We start from the raw sequence: 21,291 nt of genomic DNA on the forward strand, positions 1-21,291 counted from the left end.
GGAAATGGTTTTATTATAAAAAGTAATGTGAATGGGTGGGTTCACTGGGCAGGACACTAGATTTAAAGAACTGTTTGTTTGCTGGGTCTGTATTGTTATACGTGGGTTTGGATCCTTTGTTTTATTCATCTGCATTATCATATTTTTTATAGATTTTAAAATATAACCTCATATGCCAATATGGTGGTGGTGATATGTTTAAGTGACTTTTCACATGTTTTAAAATATCTTGTTTGTTTGGTTTGCTCTAATGTAAATTGGGTCTTCCACAGGAGGGGACCAAACGTTTGAAACGCATATTTAAGGTTCAATACTTACAAAATAACATTGACAGCCACAGCCTAAGGAATCCGTGTTTACGTAATTTAAAAGCTACATATGAGAGAGTGACCCATGCAGAATAGATAAATAAAATATGTTAAAAAGTGATCACCCAAATTCATGAGAAGTGCTAAAATGTATGTGACAGCGCCATCTATTGGATAACTGAAAAGCGCAACCAATATTTCTACGTGTTATTCCGCTCAGATTTCTGTTGTACCAGTTGCACGTTGTTATTAATTGAACCTTCATACATAACAGATAAAAAAGATTACATAATATTCGATGGCCATTGCAGTCTCAAGATCTCAACCAGTTGTTTGAATGTAAAGATTAAAAAGACGCAGTTGCAACTCTGAGGACAGACTCGAGATTAAAGACAGAAAAGCGAGAAATAAAAAACAACAAAGATCAAAAACAATCTGTAGCATTATTCTTAAATCCTTATGTTTAAATTAGATCGAGGAGTATTCAGTCAGAAACAATTCGTGATGGTTTTAAGAAATGATCTTTTATGAGGCTGATCTGAAATATTTATGTTCTCAAAACTATCTGATCTCATTTATAAAGTCCCACATTTGAAAGTGTCCATATATATGCATTTTGAGTGACTTAAATTTGAGTAACGTTATGGTCTGTTTATTGTCTATTTTTACTTACAACATGACTATTTACGGTATTCGTCTGCATTCCTGTAGTAGAAACAGCAGGGGGCGCCATTGCGCGTGCGTGGAGGAGCACTAGTGTCCGCCGCTCGTTTTGTTTGGATAGGATTCAATGTTGCCAGTAAATTTCGCAGACCAGCGCGTACCCCTTAAATGCCCCCGACGTAGAAATCAAGGAAAGAGATCGAGGTGCACTTCTTTTAGACTTTAACACACTTTATTGTCTGTTTTTTAACTGAAAGTTTTAGAGTAACAAGTTTGCCATTTCTTAAATACTCTTACATGCATTGGGTGTGAATGTGGCATCTCGACCCATTCGGTTGGCAGTAATCGTATCTTTGTCTAGGTGTAGAACATTAACCCAGCAGGGTTAAACTGCTATAACAGCACCGTAAGGAGGAGAGTTTTCACACTGTGGAGGGACGGACTTGGACGCGGGTGCAGGAATCCGCTAGAAGTTGAGGATCCAGAGACACTTCAGTATCCATTGCAGACATGGGCAAGAACAAGGGTAACCAGAGCTGTTTTGGGTTATTTTTTTAAGAACCTATCTATCTTACTAACTATTTTAGTGCATTTCTATGATTTGACATATGGCTGAAGTCGTTGCCTGTCAAAGTTGGCATTGGTGTGTTTTTCGTGCGAAAAGCTTGCAACATTTTGCAGGGTAGATTACTATTTTTTCGTCGCCTGTTTGAGGATGGCATTGCCCAAAAAAGCATAACTTTTTAATCGATCAATTAAGCTGTTCCTGCAGCACAGTCGATCATTTCTAGTGCAACTTTTCAAGCAACTAAAGTTGCAACTAAAGTTGCATGCATGCATTTGCGATTGTTGGGGAGTGTGTACATTTATAGATGCTCCCAAACGAGGCAGTTAAGCAGATTACAGTACTGTATTCCTTTGTAAGAAAAATCAGGAAACTCAGATTTGATTGTTGTTTATAATAAATCAACTATTGTGTTAATATAAGGCCTTTCCAGAACACCTTAAAAATATTGACTATTTCAGCTTTTCCCATTGTGTTTCACACATGTAATATGCATGTGAATTACAGAAGTATTTGTTATAATTTTTAGCTGTGTTCTTTAATCTGTTTTCTGCTTTAGAAAAGCATGTTGATGAGGAGACTCTGGGAAAAATAAAGCGCTCACCGGTGAGGGTCATTTCACAAAAATAAAACAACAAATATACACTCTACACAAAAATAGGGGACACCTGTTGGCAATATAAAAAGGAACCCGATGATTAAATTAAGTAATGGTTGAAATTATGATAATTCAACACGAAGCAACCATTTAGTTCTGTATAGTTTTGTTTTGACATGCCTATTTGTTATCAAATAAATATTTGTTTTGTTTACCTACAGAAATTATGTGGGACTAACTATCCAGTAAGCATCGCCTTCATTGTGGTCAATGAGTTCTGCGAGAGATTCTCATACTATGGCATGAAAGGTAATCACATAATAAAGCCTAAAATTGTCACACGTTTTCGTTTGCTATTGCAATATTGTTTGCAAGTCTTATGGTAGTACTTTGGAATATGATGTAAATTCCATTCACTGAAAGTAACCAATTCATGGTAGTAAAATCTCAATTTAATTACATTACCTGACATTTCTGTGTTGTAAAAACACGACGTACTCTTTTAAAAAACATTTTTAATATTTTATGAAGGATTTATGAATGTGTTCTGTAAAACCTCAAATGTGAAACTTTAAAGATAAGGATAGAGCGAAAAGTTTGAAAATAAAGGGCAACTTTTAATTTCATCCCCTGTTCACTCCGAAAGGCCCTTGAAGTGAGAACTGTGGATGACATCTGTCTCATAATTGAGCTGTTTGTCTTTATCCAGAATGAGTCTGTGTGGTGTTTCCTTCCAAGGGTGCAAAATGACATTAAGAAAATGTGTGTAATCTGATATACGTAATATTAATTGTCATGCGATTTATTCAAAAAGCGGTGCTCACGCTTTACTTCATCAACTACCTGGGCTGGGACAAGAATCTGTCCACAGCGGTGTACCATGCCTTCTCAGGCTTGTGTTACTTTACCCCTCTTCTGGGAGCTTTGATAGCAGACTCCTGGTTGGGAAAGTTCAAGTAAGTCTTGTTGGCTTTTCTGCATTGATATGAATACGTATTTTCAACTTCATTGAAGATAGCATGTTTCTCTTTGTGTGTTTATTCACAGAACCATCATCTATCTGTCTATAGTTTATGTGATCGGTCATGTGGTTAAGTCTGTAGGAGCCATTCCCGATGTGGGGAACAGTACGGTTCATATGTAAGTTTGGATGCTGTCGTGAGAATGTGCGGTTTTGCTTCGTGGACATTGTGTTTGAGAGGCGATATGTCAGAGTTAGGCAGTTGAATAAAAGCTTTTTTTGTTCCCTTGTAGAGTTCTGTCAATAACTGGTCTGATCCTGATAGCTTTTGGGACAGGAGGAATCAAGCCATGTGTCGCAGCTTTTGGTGGTGACCAGTTTGATGAGGAACATGTACGTTTTGTTACTGAACGATTTTATTTCTGTGTTCAAATATTTCAGGTTAACTAGCACAGGGTCTAAAATAACAAATGCTTTTTATTGCAACCTGTCAAAACTATGAATTGCTTTATTTATAGTCACTTGCAAGAGGTGCGAGGCACAATTTTACACCCCACATGTGTATTAAAGACAAGATATCAATCATTTTGCTAAATTGTCCTCTCAGAGGAAGGTTGCAAAATGTAATGGATACATATCTGCTAGTTAATATATTACAGTAGTTGGCCTGCATGTTCAATGGAAAAGTATTGCTCGTCTCCAATATAGCAGACATTAAAGGGATAGTTCCCCCCCCCAAAAAAATATATGTTTTATCATTTATTCATCTGCATGTCATTCAAAAGCTGCATATGACTCTTTCTCTGAAAGAAGAAGATATTTTGAGAAATGTGTCCGTACAATTGAAGCTAATAGGGACCAATGGTGTTTGGTTACCAGTGTTTTTTCTTATATCTTTTATGTTCCACAGACTAGAATGACATAAGGGTGAGTGAATGATAAAAAAAATTGGGGGGTGAACTATCCCTTTAAAAGCAACAAATTAAACCATTATAATTTCCCTCCATTCTGTATTTTTTTTCAGACAGCGGAGAGGACAAAATTTTTCTCAATCTTTTACATGTCAATCAATGCTGGAAGTGTCCTATCAACCATCATCACGCCGATATTAAGAGGTCACCTCAAGATAACCTTTGCATACAAAACAACAATTACGAGAAAAGTATATGACGGTCATAAAAGGATTAACTTATCCGTCACATTGTATCTCCACAGGTGATGTGCAGTGTTTTGGTAGAGACTGCTATGCCCTGGCCTTTGGAGTCCCTGCTGTTTTAATGATTATTGCACTAGGTGAGAATCTTTTCTGTGTCCCGGGAATTGCAGACATGGAGGATGTTTGGGAAGAGTGAGCCACGTGATGTTCACTATGGATTGTATTTGTGAAACCAACTTCAACAAGATGTTCAATGGGCATGTCTGTACTGTATATTTAGCAGTCCTGGTCATTTATTCAGAAATCCTGGTATGTTTTGATAACTCTGTGGACCGTATTCACTGGACCAGAAATTCAATATGGTGTTAGTCTTGTCTGCTAGCGTTAATGTTTACATTATGTCTGTTGGTTACTATTGAGCTCATCCAGCAAAATATTTTTGAAAATGAATAAATAGTAGTTTTGCATGAACATACAGGCTTTTGGTTAATGCGATTCTATATAACTGTTAGAAATGTGTCCCCTTTAATTCATCCATTGTATTATTGGGCTTGCAAATAACTCTGTACTTATTCATTCAGTGGTGTTCATTGCTGGAAATGGGTTATATAAGAAGAGTCCACCTGAAGGAAATGTCCTGTTGCGTGTTTGCAAATGTATCGGGGTGAGTGTCATCTCAAATGTTTTCCTAATGTGTCACAGAAGAATTTGAAGCATGTTATGTCGCCTTTTACTTTGTTTTTACCAGTTTGCTATTCGCAATCGATGGAGGAACTCCAAGAACAGCCCAAAGCGCAAACACTGGCTGGACTGGGCCGAGGAGAAGTTCTCGGTATGAGTGCTTAAATATCTAAACACAAATATGCATAAGCCTTTATTGCTCCTCATATCAAATCCAAATTTGAGATAACAGTTTTTAAAGTGTGGTTTTGATGTTTTAACAGAAGCGGCTCATTCAGGAAATTAAAATGTTGTTCAGGGTGCTGGTCCTGTACATTCCTTTGCCCATGTTTTGGGCTCTCTTTGACCAACAGGTAAAATTCAAAGGACACACTTATTTAATTTCATTTCAATTTTATTTATATACCGCTTATCACAATGTGCATTGTTCCAAAGCAGCTTTACAGGAGAAAATTAGGTAACTCAGGCTTAGCTCAGCTAACAATAAAATATAATGGTGTTTTCTAAAGGAACACAACTTGTATAGTATATTGGGATTTCAACATTGTGAAGGTGCATAAATGAACACAATGCCTTCACGCTTTGTCATCGCAACAACTTAATTTTAAAATACATTTAAAACCTTCTCAAACATTAAAGTTGATCTTTTTTATTAGGCGTAATTTCATTTGTTTTCTTTCCAGGGGTCACGATGGACTCTCCAGGCCACTCGGATGAACATGGATTTCGTAAGTTCTTCATCTTTGCGACAACAACCAGCAAGAATGTTGCGCAGCTAGATCTACTATTTCACAATATTATCTTGTTATTTTTTAATGATAACCTATCATTGGAAATGATGAGATAACGTGATAATAATCTCAATTGATATAACAGGATGAGTTTATGGTCACAAGATAGATGTCTATCTACAGCATCACAATAAACAGCTGTTGAATCCAAAGGTTATTAAGAATCCTCCCTTGAATCTCCACTTACCCTCAAAAAGTAAACAGTTGCTTTATTTCCTTATGTTGATTTCTGACTTTCTTACATTAAATATGAGGAGAACATTTCAAGAATGTTGAAGAAGCGGCTCTTGTTTTTCCCATTCAATAAAAGTGGACTTGGTCTGCTTAGCATTTTACTGAATACTGAAATGGCGCAACCATATTCGAAACCACTTCATATTATCAAATACTATTAGAAAACAGTTCTCATTGCTTATTTGTGTTGACATCTGAATAATAAGATCATCATTTGTGTTTTACAGGGTGGAGCATTCATTCTGAAGCCTGATCAGATGCAGGTGAGAGAGACAAAGAGGTAGACAGTTGGACAGATGCTACAGCAGGATCATTTCCCAACAGCCTTTATGAACCTTCTTATGATTTATTATTATGTGCTTTTTATTACAAAAGTATTTTATTTTTGTAAACTTAATTTAATCAAAATGTGTGAAATTAAAACGGTTAAACAATATACAACCACAAATAATTTGAATTACAATACATTATATTTATTAAAAGTTTCAAACTTTTATGGTGTATATTGAAATGAATACCTTCTTATCGGTTTTAAAGGTTGAACTAAGAAAAGTTTCTCCCCACCTCCAGAAAGTTTATGACAATACATTATCAAAAACGATGCAATAAAATTGACTGTTATCACTTTCATCATCAATGTCTTTTATGCACGTAATGATATTGAAGTGTCATTTAATAGGTGTGTTCTTTTATTGTGTAGATGCTGAATGCTTTGCTGATTCTGGTATTTATTCCCATCTTTGATATGGGCATATACCCGCTGATTGGCCTGTGCCGCATCAAGCTCACGTGAGTGCTGAAACAATACATACTGAAAAAAACAAGCAAACACGTTCTGTACAATAATTCTATTTACAGTGCAAAAACGTTATACAACATTCAGATATGTATTGTTTCGAAAGTAAAATGAATGTCTGTTAAAACATTTTCTCATTTGCTCTCAGTCCTCTAAAGAAGATGGCTATTGGCATGATTCTCGGTGCTCTTGCTTTCGGTGCTGCGACTATCGTAGAAATCAATGTCATAGTACGTCCATTTATAAAAATGCAACACTTTTGATGTAAAGAAATGCTCAAATCTGAGCTTGTCAATAAATAAAACTTCATCTCCTGTCAGAAAACTGTGGTGAAACCTCCTGCAGCCAGAGAAAGCCTTGTGCAAGTTTACAATCTAATGGATACAGAAGTCACTGTGCAGTTTCCAGGACAAACTAACTTCTCCGAGCCAATTAAATCATATGAGGTAAAATCACTTGAACCCACCACAGATGTGTGTACTGCATACTATGTACTTTTTTCAAAACAATATGCTTTGAACATATATCTTTTGAAGTCCAGGTTTAATGTCCAGAATCTGAATTCTGGTTGTTACTGTGGATTTAATACAATTGTGTTACAAATATGTAAATATTAACAGCATAACATAGTAACTTTTTTTTATAAAAATACTGCATGGAAAACTTGTTTCATATACACGTTTTTCATATACAGGATCCTGTGGGATACACAAGTCTTTCACTTACTGGTGAATCGCAGATCCACACTGTTACTGTCAACCACAATGGGGCGGCACACCAGTGTCAACTGGCCTTCAAAGAACAGACTGCATACAGTCTCATTCTGCACGGCCAGCCTGATGGTACTGCATGCAAACTGGTGAGTTTAAACCCATTGGCTATAACAAAAATCTTGTTGTGATGGTTTTATGTTTCAGATTTCATCATGTGTTTGTCCTTGCTGCAAATAAACATAATTTGACATCTTGGTTATTTATATACAGGTGGAAGATCATATCACCAAATCTGAAACTGGAGCTGCGTATTTAAGGTAAAAGGTAGCTGCAACATAACACTGTAAGCATTTGTCATACATTGTTTTTCAGGTTACTGTTTAACGGCTGTGTTAAACTTTAGTGCTTCGCTGGAGTTATCAATACACTCGACATAACCTTTAACAGAATTACTTGTATTTCGTGAAAGCCTTCCGCAGTTTTGTCTTATAACATTTTCCTATTATAGGTTTATCAATACTCGCTCAGAGAGCATCAACATAACCGTGGGGACTGCAGAATTTTATGCACCCGTCGATTATGGAAATTCTCACAATCTAAGTGTGCAAAGAGGAGAGTGAGTATTTAAGGCTATAGATCATATTCTAAAAAAGTATTCATATGTTGTCTAGTATATTCTGTGCCTTTTGAATGACACTTGTACTTTGTGCATTTTTAGATACAATGGAGTTCAATGCGTATCAGGTCTCTCCCGATATCAAATTGATCTTGGACTTCTTGATTTTGGTGCCTCGTACACCGTCATACTCAAAGGGGTGGGTGACAGTTTCTGGTTAATATTTTCCTGTAACTTTTACTGTCTTGCAAAGTTAAAGTTACTGAAACTTTTGGTTAAAGTGCATGAGGTTCAGTTACTTAAATTAATTTAATGGATAGATACCATTTGAATTACATATGTCACTTGCTTGTTTTTTTATAACAAAATATGAAACTATATCACAATTATTAATTTTCTGTTACACTACTGTCAAAGTGATGATAATTCTGAGAAAAGGTTTATTGGCATTTAATTGTGAACTAGATGCAAAAACATTGTTGCTTTAGTTTCCAGATTTTTTTAGCCCAATGCTTTTCAGAATGACTTAAAGGTGCAGTTTGTAACAATTTTTCAGTAAAAAATGCACCTCTTATAGATTTGTGATCATGTTTTTTTAGGGAAGAGAGGAATTAACGTTCACAAAGATGGAGGACATCCAAGCCAACAACATTCACATTGGCTGGCAGGTTCCACAGTATGCTTTGATCACAGCAGGAGAAGTGATGTTCTCCATTACAGGCCTGGAGTTCTCTTACTCACAGGTATAGTATGATCATCCAAAGCGTTTTCCTCTTTGGTTGTGTTTCAAGTATATAGTAGTCATTCTAATGTTTGTATTCAAAGGCACCGACGAGCATGAAGTCGGTTCTTCAGGCCGGATGGCTTATGACTGTGGCATTTGGAAATGTCATCGTATTGATCGTGGCAGAGGGGGCTGGAATGGAACAGGTAAGCAATTTTGCATGATTTTGCTGTATTAGATTATACCCTGTCTGGACCCTATCCCATGATTTTGTATTCTTCAGTGGACGGAGTTCCTCCTTTTTGCTGGTCTTTTGGTGGCAGTCAGCATCATCTTCTCCATCATGGCCTATTTCTACACCTATGTGGATCCCGATCAGCTAGACAAGCTCTTCCCAGACGACGATGGGAATGTTGATGGTCCTAAGAGTAAGAAAAATGAGAGCGTTTACATGGCAGATATGCCAAAGAAAACCAAGATGTAGCGAGAAGACTGCTTCCTTTTTGAACTAACAACATCTATTAATTGAATAAGCTAATGTTTCATAGTAAACTGTGTTAGTCGGACCACAGTTACGTTTTGTCATTCCAGGGACTTTAGGTGATTTTCTGCTGAGCTCTCCTGCTCAGTGATCGTATTCCAGATGAATGAAGAGAAAATTAAATTGTGATTTACTTTATATGGTGTCATACACTAGTCTTTGTGTTTGAGCAGTTTTAAAATGTGATGGATCTGTAATCATGCATCTTTAATCATTTGAAGACGCGAAGATGTCATTTGTTTTAAGTTGGACATCACTTCGAGCCACTATTGGTCAGTAAATAATGCCATTTGCACAATTTAAAGTTCACATTTGTAAATATTGTTTTTCATTCTTTGTTGTTGTGACTGTTCGGGTGATAATGTTCTTGATGAACTTTTACTTACAATTCAGATGCTTAATGTTGCCAAGGAATTTGAAAATGAGCTCAAAGTCTGAAATCACTTGAAACACAGAGATTATGATGCAAAATAGAGTCATTTAAGATTTTTGAGACAAATTGTATTACTTAGTTCAGCTTGTTATGCTTATAATTTATATACAGTATGTATATAATTACTCTAAATTTATACTAGTGGTTTCCGCATTCTGGATCATTTTATGTTTTGTCAATCATCTGAAAAACAAATGCATATTAACCATTGTGTACAATTTACATTTATTGTACAGAAGGACTGACAGATTCAAGACATAATCAATATGGTATCTTTTATTTGTAGAAGATGTTTAATAAAATGCAGTTTATTACTGGTGAAGTTCTCTTTGTCGATGCATGAGTAGTCTTGTAATCAGGGCGATGACATCAGGGTGTGCCAAGCACTCTATCATGTCATTGGTAGATATGTGCACACCAGCCTCTCGCCTATCTGAACTTCCAGGTTCCTGATGTGCACGAAGCCTCGAACTTTCAAGAAGTTCACCATCGCATCCAGGTTCCCCTTTGCATTCAATATGTGCTGATAAAGTTTGGCATAGTGAGGGGTCTTTGTACCCTCGAGAATATGATGTGTCTTTTGGGCAGGTACATCTGGGTTTGTGAGCCAAATGTACTTCACAATTAACAGGAATAAGATGAGGTCCAAAGGGAATCACAAAAGAAAAGTCAGACGCCAGAGTCTTCAACAGTCCGCTGGAGTCACGTTTTCCAGACCCTGCGAGCAAGGTCCCGTCTTCTGTGCGGTCTCTGGTCTTGTCCATACAGGCTTTAGCAGCTAGGTTCAAATACTGCATGTTTTCATCATGGGATGAAACTCGTTCCTAAAATACACAACAATCAGTGTAACTGCTTTAAGATTTCAGAAGATAAAGATCTTATGCCCGTGTCTATATGTGCGATAGTAAAACCTCTGTAGGATTGAGCCAGTGGTCGTCGTTGTCTGAGCTGGGGGGACTTTTTAGGGCACACACAATGGTTTTAGTGAGAGCTTCTTGTACTCTGGCCTCATCATCGATATCCTTCAACATAATGAGAAATGCATGTTTATTATGCAAATAAATGCAGGTCTGAGATTGAAACGCACTTTATTCTTTGAAAAAAAAAACTTGAAAAAGTATATTGCACCCCGTAACCGAAGTACACATTAAAATATGTCTTTAGTAATCAAGTGTTTATATTACTGTTTAAACATTATAGACAGTATGAGCAACCAAGATGGACCGAGCAATTAGGTTTGCAATGCATTTTGGGAGCATTTAAAGACTCGTTTTGTGTGATTTGTGCGTATGAGACAGCTATGTGATTATGCGAGATGCATTTTTATGCCTGGGGGAATCAGGGCCTGGTAACTTTAGCATCCTTTCTGTCACATAGAAAAAATATATGATGTTTCGAGAAGCACTAATACCACAGCCATAAAGTGAGAGATGTCTTACCATCTCGATCCAAGAGTTTACGCTGACGGTTACTGGATCCAGTGACTCCACATAATGCCACCAGTGTCTGGGGACGAACAGAACCTGATGAAAACCAGCAGCAGTTAGTCAAAACTATGAGAAAACCTCAAAAACATACAATTACGAAAAACACTGAGCTGGAAATAAGTTTTTTTTTATATACAATCAGTGTTCTGCAGTATGACTATCTAAAATGACAGCATAACAGCATTTTGTATTTTACATTACACTACATTGGAAAATGTGTAGGCTTAAATATTAATGTCACATTACAGCTTTATTAAGATAGGCAGGACCAAACTGTTGTGCTTTCCAAGCACTTGATATGTACACCTTCACTTATACAGTACATAAAGTGGGGTCCAAAAGTCTAAAAACCGTTAGCAAAATGTTTGTCCTTTTATCTTGTCTAATTCAAAGAATTTGCATAGTTTGAATGCAATTTCTAATTTCCAAAAACACTAAAATCTATAGATGTGCACAAAATTGTGTGTTCTAAATTAAATGGTAACGCTTTACAATGAGTTTGTATATGTTAAAATTAGTAAATGTGTTACTAACTTACATGAACTAACAATGACAACAAGGTTACTATAGTTTACTCAAATTAAAACTTTGAAAACATTTCTGTTTATTGAAATAAAATAAAATACTGGCCTAGAAATGATTGGAAATACGTAACTAACAGAAAATTTCAATGTTTCCTCAGGAATAAACTAAAAGGCATTATAAATATAATCATAAACAAAATCTAAAATAAAAATCAATTAATCTTATATAGCAACGTAAAAAATAAACAACATTGCTAAAAATGTAACTACAATTAAAGGTGCAGTTTGTAAAAAACTACGATAAAAACAACAACAACATTTCCGTAGCTTGATGACGCTGTGAAGGAGCGTGAATGATTGGATCTGTTGTCTTCAACTCCACCGCTGTTGCCCATCAATCAGAAGGGAACGTGAAATCATGTTAGCAGATGAGGGAAGGTTTTATAATTGTTCCAAATAATTGTGGTCCATAAATAAGTAACTGCTCGAGTAAGTGGCTTGCTAGATGCTAGACACTATTTTTGCATTTGTCCCCCACACTGTTGTTATGCAGTTTCTACGTCAGTAAGGCGGTAACAAAGGGGAACGTGGATATGAGACCTGACACGCAGCTGCACAGCCCCATGTCACTGTTTAAAATGGCGATTTTCTCAGGATTTACAAGTAGTTGGAAACATTTGATATATTAAAAGTACTCTGTTGAACAAGACATATAACGCTAGCTTAGTGGTTTTTGGATATTTCACTGCAAAAGTCTTACAAACTCCACCATTAACATAAAAACAAAAAAAGCTAAAAATAAAACCTAATTTAAAATATTAATAAAATACAAAAAAACGTAAAACTCTGAATGAGAAATTTAGTTATAGTTCATGTATGAGTAAATGCTGAAATGAACTAGGATGAATAAATGTTGTAGAAGTATTGTGCATTGTTAGTCCATGTTAGCTAAAGCATTAAGTAATTTCAACAAGTACAACCATACTGTTAAGTGTTACTGATTAAAGTAAAATGTAAATAAAAAAGTAAACAGGAATTATATTTATCTAACTAACTACTTACTGTATATACAGGCAGTTAGTGGGTTGGTTCATTAAATGCAATATTTACACCACCAGGTGGCAGCTGCGTCTCGTATCACATAATTTAGGTCATGCTATAAAAATGTAATCAATATCCCAGCAATATTTACAGAGCTAGAAAGGGTCAATTGATTTTCACATTCATTACTTTTTAAATGAAGCAAACTCCATATTAAAAACAAAGCTGTAAACAAACACCAAACCAAATGTCAAGAACAGATCCGCAAATGTAAACACAATTTGCGAGAGTTTCTATATCTAAAATCTCAACTAGATTTTGTCTAATCCAAAGATATTTCGTACCCACGGACCACTAGTTAATATGAATTTAAACTGAATGACATTTTTTCAAATACAGTTCTCTATTTATATATTTTTTCATAGATCCCTGGTTGAAAACTGTTACCAAGCCAGGAACCTTAACCGGACAGTTTCTGTGTATTAGTAATAGGAGGCAGTGAAGCAGTGTTAGTGGAAGTTTGTGGCTCTTGTCTTCATTAGTATGCAGTGAAAAGTGTGAGGGCTCCCTGTGAGTGTGCTTGCTGTGTTGGACCGCCGCTAATTGCCTTGCCACCGTCTTGCCTCTCAAAGAGCTTGAGCAGAGAGGTTTCATACACGCTGCTGGAATCTGAAAAAGGGGGTTTGTACTACACACACACAAAGCTTTATTCTGCTCCCTATCTACACATCGTTTACACTGCACACATAGAGGGCCTATAGTTGTGGCAGAGCATCCAGAAAGACACTATATTAAATGTTTCAGAAAAATATGCTCAATTAAATCACTTCTGCTCATAAACTGGACTTCTTATGTAATATCTCTGCATCAGACGACCAGGCCCATCTTTTCTTGTAAACAAAACCATGAGAGTATGATTAAATACTGTTATAATCATACAAACAACAGTTTTTCTTTCTGACATCTTAGAAAGAGACCAGGGCTAGTTGTCACATGGTTAACATACGTCAGTAACATAAGGTTTTAAGTTAATAGTTCAGCTGCACAAATCAATGCTTTAGAAACTTTAAAATATGAAAATATGAATCTAGACACCTGACCAGGCTGCAGAATGACCGTGTGGGCTCGAGCTCTTCTGAAAGCTGGAAACTTCTTCAGGTCCGGCTGGACCACACTGACACGGCTGAACACGCTGGACTCCTCATAGGGTATACGTGTCGGGTAGAGGCAGGCTGTGTCATCAGGGGGGAAGAGATGCCATCGTTTCCTAGGTAACAGCCACAAAACATGATCAAGGTCTATTTCAATGTATATGATAAGAATTGATGATTGGTGATTCTCTATTTCATATGATGGCCAGTTCGACTGATTACATACAATATGTTGCATTTTTGTCGTGTGACCGGGTCAGCCAAACACAAGGAGCCACAATAAAGAATTAGAGAGAAAGAACACGATTCACAGAGAAATAAGATGAAGAAGGAGTATGTCATTGTAAGGTTCACAATGACATAAAATAGCTGTTCACATCACTGGACTTTCTGTCCATTTAATGCGGGAAAAATTACTTTCTTTCAATAGCTCGGGAATGGACCAGGAACGCTACACATAAAGAAAATGGAGCTCCTTAGAATCTTATTCCCAGAAGGCAAACTTACAATTTTGCCTGAGGTAAAAAAAACGTTAAATAAAAGATTAAATTGATAATAAATATAGTTTTTTAGAGTCTTTTTTAACATACTGTATGATGTAGCATGTCATCCATTTATGTGAAATACCTCTCTATAAGCAATTAAAGGTGCTGTGAGCCATTTACTGTAAAAGGTCCCAAATATATAATACGTTTCAAATGGATTTACTAAAATATGTGTGCTTGAGGCAAAAAGGAAGTCGAAATTGGTAGGTATTTCTTTTAGAATATAACAGGAAAATTTAGCAGCAATTCCAGTAATGGTCAATGAAAAATGGCCAATATTGTGTATAAAATATAGACAGTGGGCCTCATTCATGTAACATACGTAAATATAAATTCCGAGTAATTTGCGTGTAAAACACACCTTCCCGAAAACATTCCACCGCATTTACAAATACTTCGTTAACGTCAGATTTCGGAGTAAAACGTGTCATTCGTAAATCCACGCTCATTCACAATCAGCATTATCCCCGCATAAAAAAATACAGGTGCGCAAATTACGTAACGTTATCTTGGAATGCTGGAATCCTCTGGACTTCATTCTCTGGTTTGGCTACATTATATTCTGAAATATTATTATGACACATTGTGAATCAAAATGCAGTCTCATCAGTTTGTCTAAAACAATACAGAACGTTACGTACATTTTACTCACTATTTACACGTGGTATGGCGCAGGCGTGCATTTCTTTCGTACCAACTAAGATTTTGAAAATACAAACATTTTCATGAATCGGAAAATGTAGGTCAAAATGACTTTAGGGTGAGGCAATAGATCATAAAATATTCTTGGTTACATGTAAATAATTGTTGTTAAATGTTCTGCCCCCACATTAAATATCTTGTCAATTTCTAACCCTGCTTCTTACCTGCCTTGGATCTGGAAAACAAGGTTGCAACCATAAGAATCGAGGTGACATGGTGTGTTAGCACCCTGTGTGCCAATCCAAAGAGTGCTGTCGTGTCCATCTCGGCCGGGGAAGCCAAAGTCTGACCACACCACATCCTGAAGTTTGTTTACAAAAACAATTTGATCATATATTGATGTCAATTATTTTCAATATAACAAACAGGAAACACTCAGAGATGCTGCCCAAATGTTGATAATGAATCCATTCCCATTTCTACGAAATGAGATGGTATGTAATCAAGCCCTGAGCAATGTTTAAACTACCCTATTCATCACTGAAGTGATGCCCCTGTCTGCTTGTCTCCGGGTGCCCTGGATGGCGGGTAGAATACTACACTAAGCACTCATTATGATTCATAAAAACTGAACATTTGGTCATTGCTCCCTTAGAGAAAACAAAAAACAAAACACAGTAAAAATATCATAAAATATAATGAAATGTACACAGAATGACAATGTTACGCCATAGGATATGTTTCGCTGAAATAATAAAACAGCAGGGAGTGATTAATTGATGTAAATATCTGTTTCTCTGTGTGTTGCCAATACATTTTCATGAGACGTTAAAACAACAGTAATAAACCGTTTCAGAGAGCTCATAAAATAAAAGGTAAGCATCCTTGGGAGGCGAAGCAATACATACTAATGATGATTTAACTCTCTTAATTGATCAAATCTGAAAGCACCTGTGTGCCACTGTGGTTTACTTCATAAAAGAATTGTCGCTCGGGCATAACTTGGATGTGTAAAAAAGCAAATGGGTTAATGTGTTTCTTGATGAGATATGAGACTACGATTGATGAGGGCAGAAAATGAGGAACATGGAGTCTTGTTCAAATGAATGTTTTTCAATCTCATTTTAATAGTTACTGGGATAGTTCAGCCAAAAAGTTTTGTCATTATTTACTCATTCTCATGTTATTAAAACACTACAGTATGACTTTCCCCCATCCACTCCCATTGTTGGGAACATTTGAAGGCCACAACATCCGGTGAGAATAAAAATGACAAGACTTGTTTTTGGGTGAACGGAACCTTTAAAAAAACATGTATATTAATGAACTAATATATGAAAAGCAAGGCATATAAAATACCGTATACAATCATTAAGCAGATGAAATAATGAGGAGATATTTACATTTAAGCATTTGACAGATGCTTTTATCCAAAGCGACTTTGCAATATCCTATACATTTATACATAGGTATGTGCAATCCCCTGGGATCGAACCCACAACCTTGCGTTGATAACACAATGCTCTTACCACTGAGCTACAGGAAAGCTATACTGTAGGTGTTTATGTATTTATCACGCAGAGTACAACTACGTAATGTTTGTATAAAACTTGATTATTTAAATCAAAGTCAGAAAAGGCTGATATTCAGAAAACGTTTACCTGAAACATGGCTGGTTTATCATGAAAAAGCTGGGCAATATACTTGTAATCTGCATAGGCCCAGAATTCTCTGAATTCACAGTCAGAAAATGGCCCAGCAGATGATTCTCCATCATTGGCAGTCCAGTGTAGAAACTCCTTAAGGGTTGCTTCTATGTAAGAGCACTCCGTTTCAAAAAGAGGAGCTGGTAAAAACAACCATATACAGGGCAGAAGAAAAAAACTTTTTACTCAAACTTTTATGTGTCTGTTTCTACATTGATTATGTCGGCATGTTTATGCCTTACCCCTATCCTCAGTTCTTTTTCCAATCCGAAATCGTATCCTGTCTGTAAGGCAAGAAGACAGGTGTTTGACTGTCCAGTTTAAAGATGGCCAGTCTTTGGTCATGTTCAGGTAAACAGCAGGTTTCTGCAGAGACTGGACAATCCTTCTGGCCTCATCCGGGCTAAAAGGCTTAAAATCCATTCTAGAAAATATAGGGGCCATGTTAAAGAAACTTCCACATTTAAAATGAACATTGTTACGAAATACTAGGATGTTTCTGCAACACAAAATTCAATACATTCTTTCATCATCAGTTAGGAAGTGACTGAAATGAAAATCAGGAAGAACTAACGTTAGATCAGTGCGCGCATCGATGGCTAATACACTGACTACACTACAGTTCAGTATAAATACACATTAAAGATGAAGATAGGTTTTTGACAAAATGACAAATGCTTGCTCTTATAATCACATATTGTCGCTGCACATGTATAAACACGTCGTAATTTTAAACACGTCGTAAACAAAAACAGGTTCGCTTCGATCTCTGTGTACCTCAAGTGTCTTTTTCCAGCAGCTAGTAAACAAAACTCACGTGAGAATCATAGAGGTTTTTCCTCACCTAGAGGGAAACGAAACTACGCCATTTTGGCTCCATCCATGATCCCAAATTCCCTTTAGCGCGATCGAAATACTTGATCCCGAATGACGAACGACGCGGTTCAGTTTCACCCAGATGTCATTTCCGTCTCGACGCAGCGCATGCGCAATAAAGTTTTGATTGGAGCGGAGTGTCATCTGTTGTTTTTGTTCCTATGGGCAGCTGATATATGAGGTGCGGTCGTAGTTTGTAACATTGATCTTAAAAGACCTGACAAAAAGACGTTTATTGAGTGATACACGGGGGTCTGTTTAATGGGTGCCGTAGAAAGCACCGAAGGGGAAAGGGAACCTTTGCTGGTTCCATCCCAGCCATCGACCAACACACAGCCAGTGCTTAGCCGGGTGTATGGAAGAAGATGGGTTGTTCTTACCATGTTTTCATTGCTGGGATTCATGCAAGGACTGGTGTGGAACACATGGGGCCCGATACAAAACTCAGCCAAGCATGTGTTTGAGTTTTCATCCACAGATATCGCGGTGCTGGTGATGTGGGGTCCAGTGGGCTTCCTTCCCTGGCTGTTGTTTATCTGGCTGATGGATAAGAAAGGTGAGTGTCATGACAACTGCACCTATCTATCTATCGATCTATCTATCTATCTATCTATCTATCTATCTATCTATCTATCTATCTATCTATCTATCTATCTATCTATATATCTATATATCTATTCATCCAGGAATGTCCCATTGTGATATAATATCTCTTCTATTTTTCTTGGCATCACCGCTCTTATGAAAATGGACCAATGGTTTTATTTTAGTAAAAGTTTAGTAACCATGTTTTTGTGGTAGATTGATTATCATTTATAGTATGATTGTTTATTGTTTACTATTATTGTTTAGAAAACAATGATCATATTGAGAACATGGCCAATTTGTGGTTACTGTGATTTTACTCCGAATAAAACCAAACCATTATGGCTGCCTGGTATAGTTAAACCTTAGTTCATTTTTGAAAGGGAAGTTGTACATAATGTATGATGTTGTAGTAAAAAACTAGAGCCTGTTTGATCACGTGGTAACAAACAGTGTGAGTCACGAAATCCTGTTTGACGAAATTGTCAGTTGTGTACACCTTTGATGATCACTAGTCGACATCTTTTAATGCCTTAACATTCAGTCCATCATGGTGGTTTGACTTTGGCCCCTATCTATAATATTTCTAAACTTTCATCCTCTTAAGTCATTGTATTTTTGTTCTGCAACAAAGACTGTCTGGAACATGTATTAAGATCAGGACAGCAATACTGAACTGATGTGTAACTCGCTGAAAGTACATCGTTATTTTGTGTTCTTGTTCTCACTTGAAAATATCATTATGACTTGTTGCTTTTATAATTTCATCAGTCATGCATCGCAGGCATATGAATGCAGTATGGAAGTGAAAATACACATAGGATAACCTTTATGACTGTACCATGTAGGCTACTTCCATTTCGTTGACATGCACTTAACAGAATACATATTGTCTCTTTACCTTCTGATGAAAATATGATCCTAAAAATCCAAAAAAAAAACGATTTTGTGTCACATGTGGAAATTCACTAAACCAGTTCCCTACCATCATATGACAAGTTGTCACGTAAGTCTGGCCTTATTTAATGCCTTTTTGTTTTTACACCCACCATGAAGTTGTAATGAAATTCTAAAGTGAGGGAACCCTTGCAGCCCTTGAATAAAATGGGCATAAAGAATAGATAATGGTAAAACTGGAAGGTAATTATACCATATCACTTATATTATTATTCAGAGGAGAAGAGAAAATGAAAAGAACTCTTCTTAGTAGTCCTGTCTCTTTCTTATCACAGGAAGCTTCTTGCATAGAATTATATTATGGGTATCAACCTACAGCTGAAGGCACAACAATATTTGGGCCCTTTTAGTCACGTACATTATGGCACAGAGTTTGGTTCCAAAATGAGATAACTCCGTTTTTAAAGGAGTGATGAATTAAGACATTAATTTGAACTCGTGCTTTTTTATATAAGAGGGAATCGTATTCAAGCAAACATCCTGTAAATGTCTGAACTGAAAACGCCCTTGTTACTGAAATTAACTGTTATTGACACCAAGGCAGGCCCACCGAAGGCTAGGTCCTGGAATGCTTGAATGTTGGTGGACAGTAGGCTACTACGGAACTGTAGTTTGGTCGCCAAATCTGGAACTACTTCATAGGTGTGTGTTTAACTGAAAACAATGCACACCCTTTGAACGTTCGTAAGCCAATAAGAAGCATTCAACAGCCCTGCGGTATAACTATTTATGTTTATATTAATTTGTATTATTATTTTAGTGTATAATAGTTGTATTAAATAATCGATTTGTTGAATTTTGTTGTATGTTCATTTTAGGTATATATTTTTTTAATGCGCCCTGTAGTTATGTCGCTTTTAAACTAACCGTATGGTACATTGACGTCTAGTGGTTGAGTTTTGTATTGGAGTCTAAATTCAAAATATTGGAGAGACAAGTTTAGCCAAGTAACGGTTCTTCTAGGTTTCTTTTGATTTATATCAGAAATATTCTTCAGACACTGTTTGTGAATGTGTACTGGAAGTTAAATTGAGGTTACAAAAGTGCGCATGCGCAGTAACGTTTGTTTATGTTGTTAAGATGAAACCGTCTACAACATAAGTTGTCCGCCATATTGGAACGGTGCGAGTCTGCGTTTTCCTGTAGAATTGGGTAACTTTTTAACTGTTGCTGCTGGTTGTTTTTTACACAGGTTAGGAATGAAATGATTTTGTTATTTAGATGTCAATCTTAAAATGATTTTATTTATGAATGTTAATTTCTGCTATTTGGACTACGGTCATTAGGTCTTGCGATTAATGATTTTGTTACACTGATCTGGCAACCCAACACTCAAGAGCAAGCTGACTGTGTTTGTGCAACTATAGTTATAGGCAAGGCAAGGAAAAGCAAGTTTATTTATGTAGCACATTTCATACACAAGGGCAATTTAAATTGCTTTACATAAAATGATTGACAAAGAGAATTAAGACATATCTTTAAAATGCAAATGATTTAAGATCACAAATACAACTTTAGATTTTAAGAAATAGAATTTAGTTGATGTTAACCAGCACAGTGCTCAGGTTGTAAATACTCAGCTAAACAAGTGTGTTTTTAATCTGGATTTAAAAGTAGCTACTGTTGGGTAACATATGATGTCTTCTGGAAGCAGGGTGTCGTAATGGCTAAGCGCTGACTCGCCTTGTTTTGAGTGAACCCTTGTTATCTCTTACTGACTTGATCCTGATGATCTGAGAAGTCTGTTTGGTTTATATTCAATAAGCATATCTGAAATGTATTTAGGTCCTAGACCATTGAGTGATTAATAGACAATTAATAATACTTTGAAGTTGATTCTAAAAGTAACTGGTAACAAGTGTAAGGACCTGAGGATTGGAGTGATATGCTTTCTCAGATTTTTTGGTTCTGGTTAGAATCCTGGCAGCAGTGTTCTGTATAAACTGCAGGTGTCTGATGGTCTTTTTGGGAAGACATATAAGCAGTCCAATTCAGTA

At 36.4% G+C, this 21,291-nt stretch overlaps 3 protein-coding genes across 5 annotated transcripts in view; 2 read left to right on the forward strand and 1 right to left on the reverse strand.

Annotated features, from left to right (window-relative positions):
• Positions 1–1,061: 1,061 nt before the first annotated feature.
• slc15a2 (solute carrier family 15 member 2) lies at positions 1,062–10,094 on the forward strand. Its single transcript, XM_056754890.1, has 24 exons — positions 1,062–1,175; positions 1,333–1,497; positions 2,096–2,142; positions 2,356–2,443; positions 2,949–3,090; positions 3,182–3,274; positions 3,389–3,488; positions 4,120–4,210; positions 4,311–4,388; positions 4,833–4,915; positions 5,000–5,083; positions 5,196–5,285; positions 5,616–5,660; positions 6,185–6,220; positions 6,658–6,746; positions 6,902–6,983; positions 7,074–7,199; positions 7,448–7,612; positions 7,737–7,783; positions 7,975–8,082; positions 8,185–8,281; positions 8,682–8,825; positions 8,908–9,012; positions 9,090–10,094. The coding sequence occupies exons 2-24, from the start codon at positions 1,482–1,484 to the stop codon at positions 9,288–9,290; spliced, it is 2,157 nt and encodes a 718-aa protein (XP_056610868.1). The 5' UTR covers positions 1,062–1,175; positions 1,333–1,481; the 3' UTR covers positions 9,291–10,094.
• On the reverse strand, positions 10,037–17,824 carry hspbap1 (hspb associated protein 1). Of its 3 annotated transcripts, none has more exons than XM_056754894.1 (8): positions 17,721–17,824; positions 17,119–17,300; positions 16,832–17,016; positions 15,395–15,531; positions 13,928–14,099; positions 11,220–11,303; positions 10,692–10,802; positions 10,037–10,604 (listed from the first exon to the last, which is right to left on the reverse strand). In XM_056754894.1, exons 2-8 carry the CDS (start codon positions 17,297–17,299, stop codon positions 10,092–10,094), a joined length of 1,383 nt encoding a protein of 460 aa, XP_056610872.1. In that variant the 5' UTR covers position 17,300; positions 17,721–17,824; the 3' UTR covers positions 10,037–10,091. The 3 variants fall into 3 exon arrangements, with proteins under 3 accessions (XP_056610872.1, XP_056610869.1, XP_056610871.1); XM_056754891.1 differs by having other exon boundaries at positions 17,694–17,803; XM_056754893.1 differs by having other exon boundaries at positions 17,654–17,736.
• A 66-nt stretch (positions 17,825–17,890) lies between these two features.
• Positions 17,891–21,291, forward strand: part of slc49a4 (solute carrier family 49 member 4) — a 39,682-nt gene continuing 36,281 nt past the window's right edge. Inside the window, exon 1 of the mRNA XM_056755754.1 lies at positions 17,891–18,308. Coding sequence (XP_056611732.1) covers positions 18,014–18,308 — 295 coding nt within the window. The 5' untranslated portion in view covers positions 17,891–18,013. The remainder of the gene's footprint in view (positions 18,309–21,291) is intronic.

The sequence above is a fragment of the Triplophysa dalaica genome, chromosome 8 (assembly GCF_015846415.1).
Source record: "Triplophysa dalaica isolate WHDGS20190420 chromosome 8, ASM1584641v1, whole genome shotgun sequence".
NCBI lineage: Eukaryota > Metazoa > Chordata > Actinopteri > Cypriniformes > Nemacheilidae > Triplophysa > Triplophysa dalaica.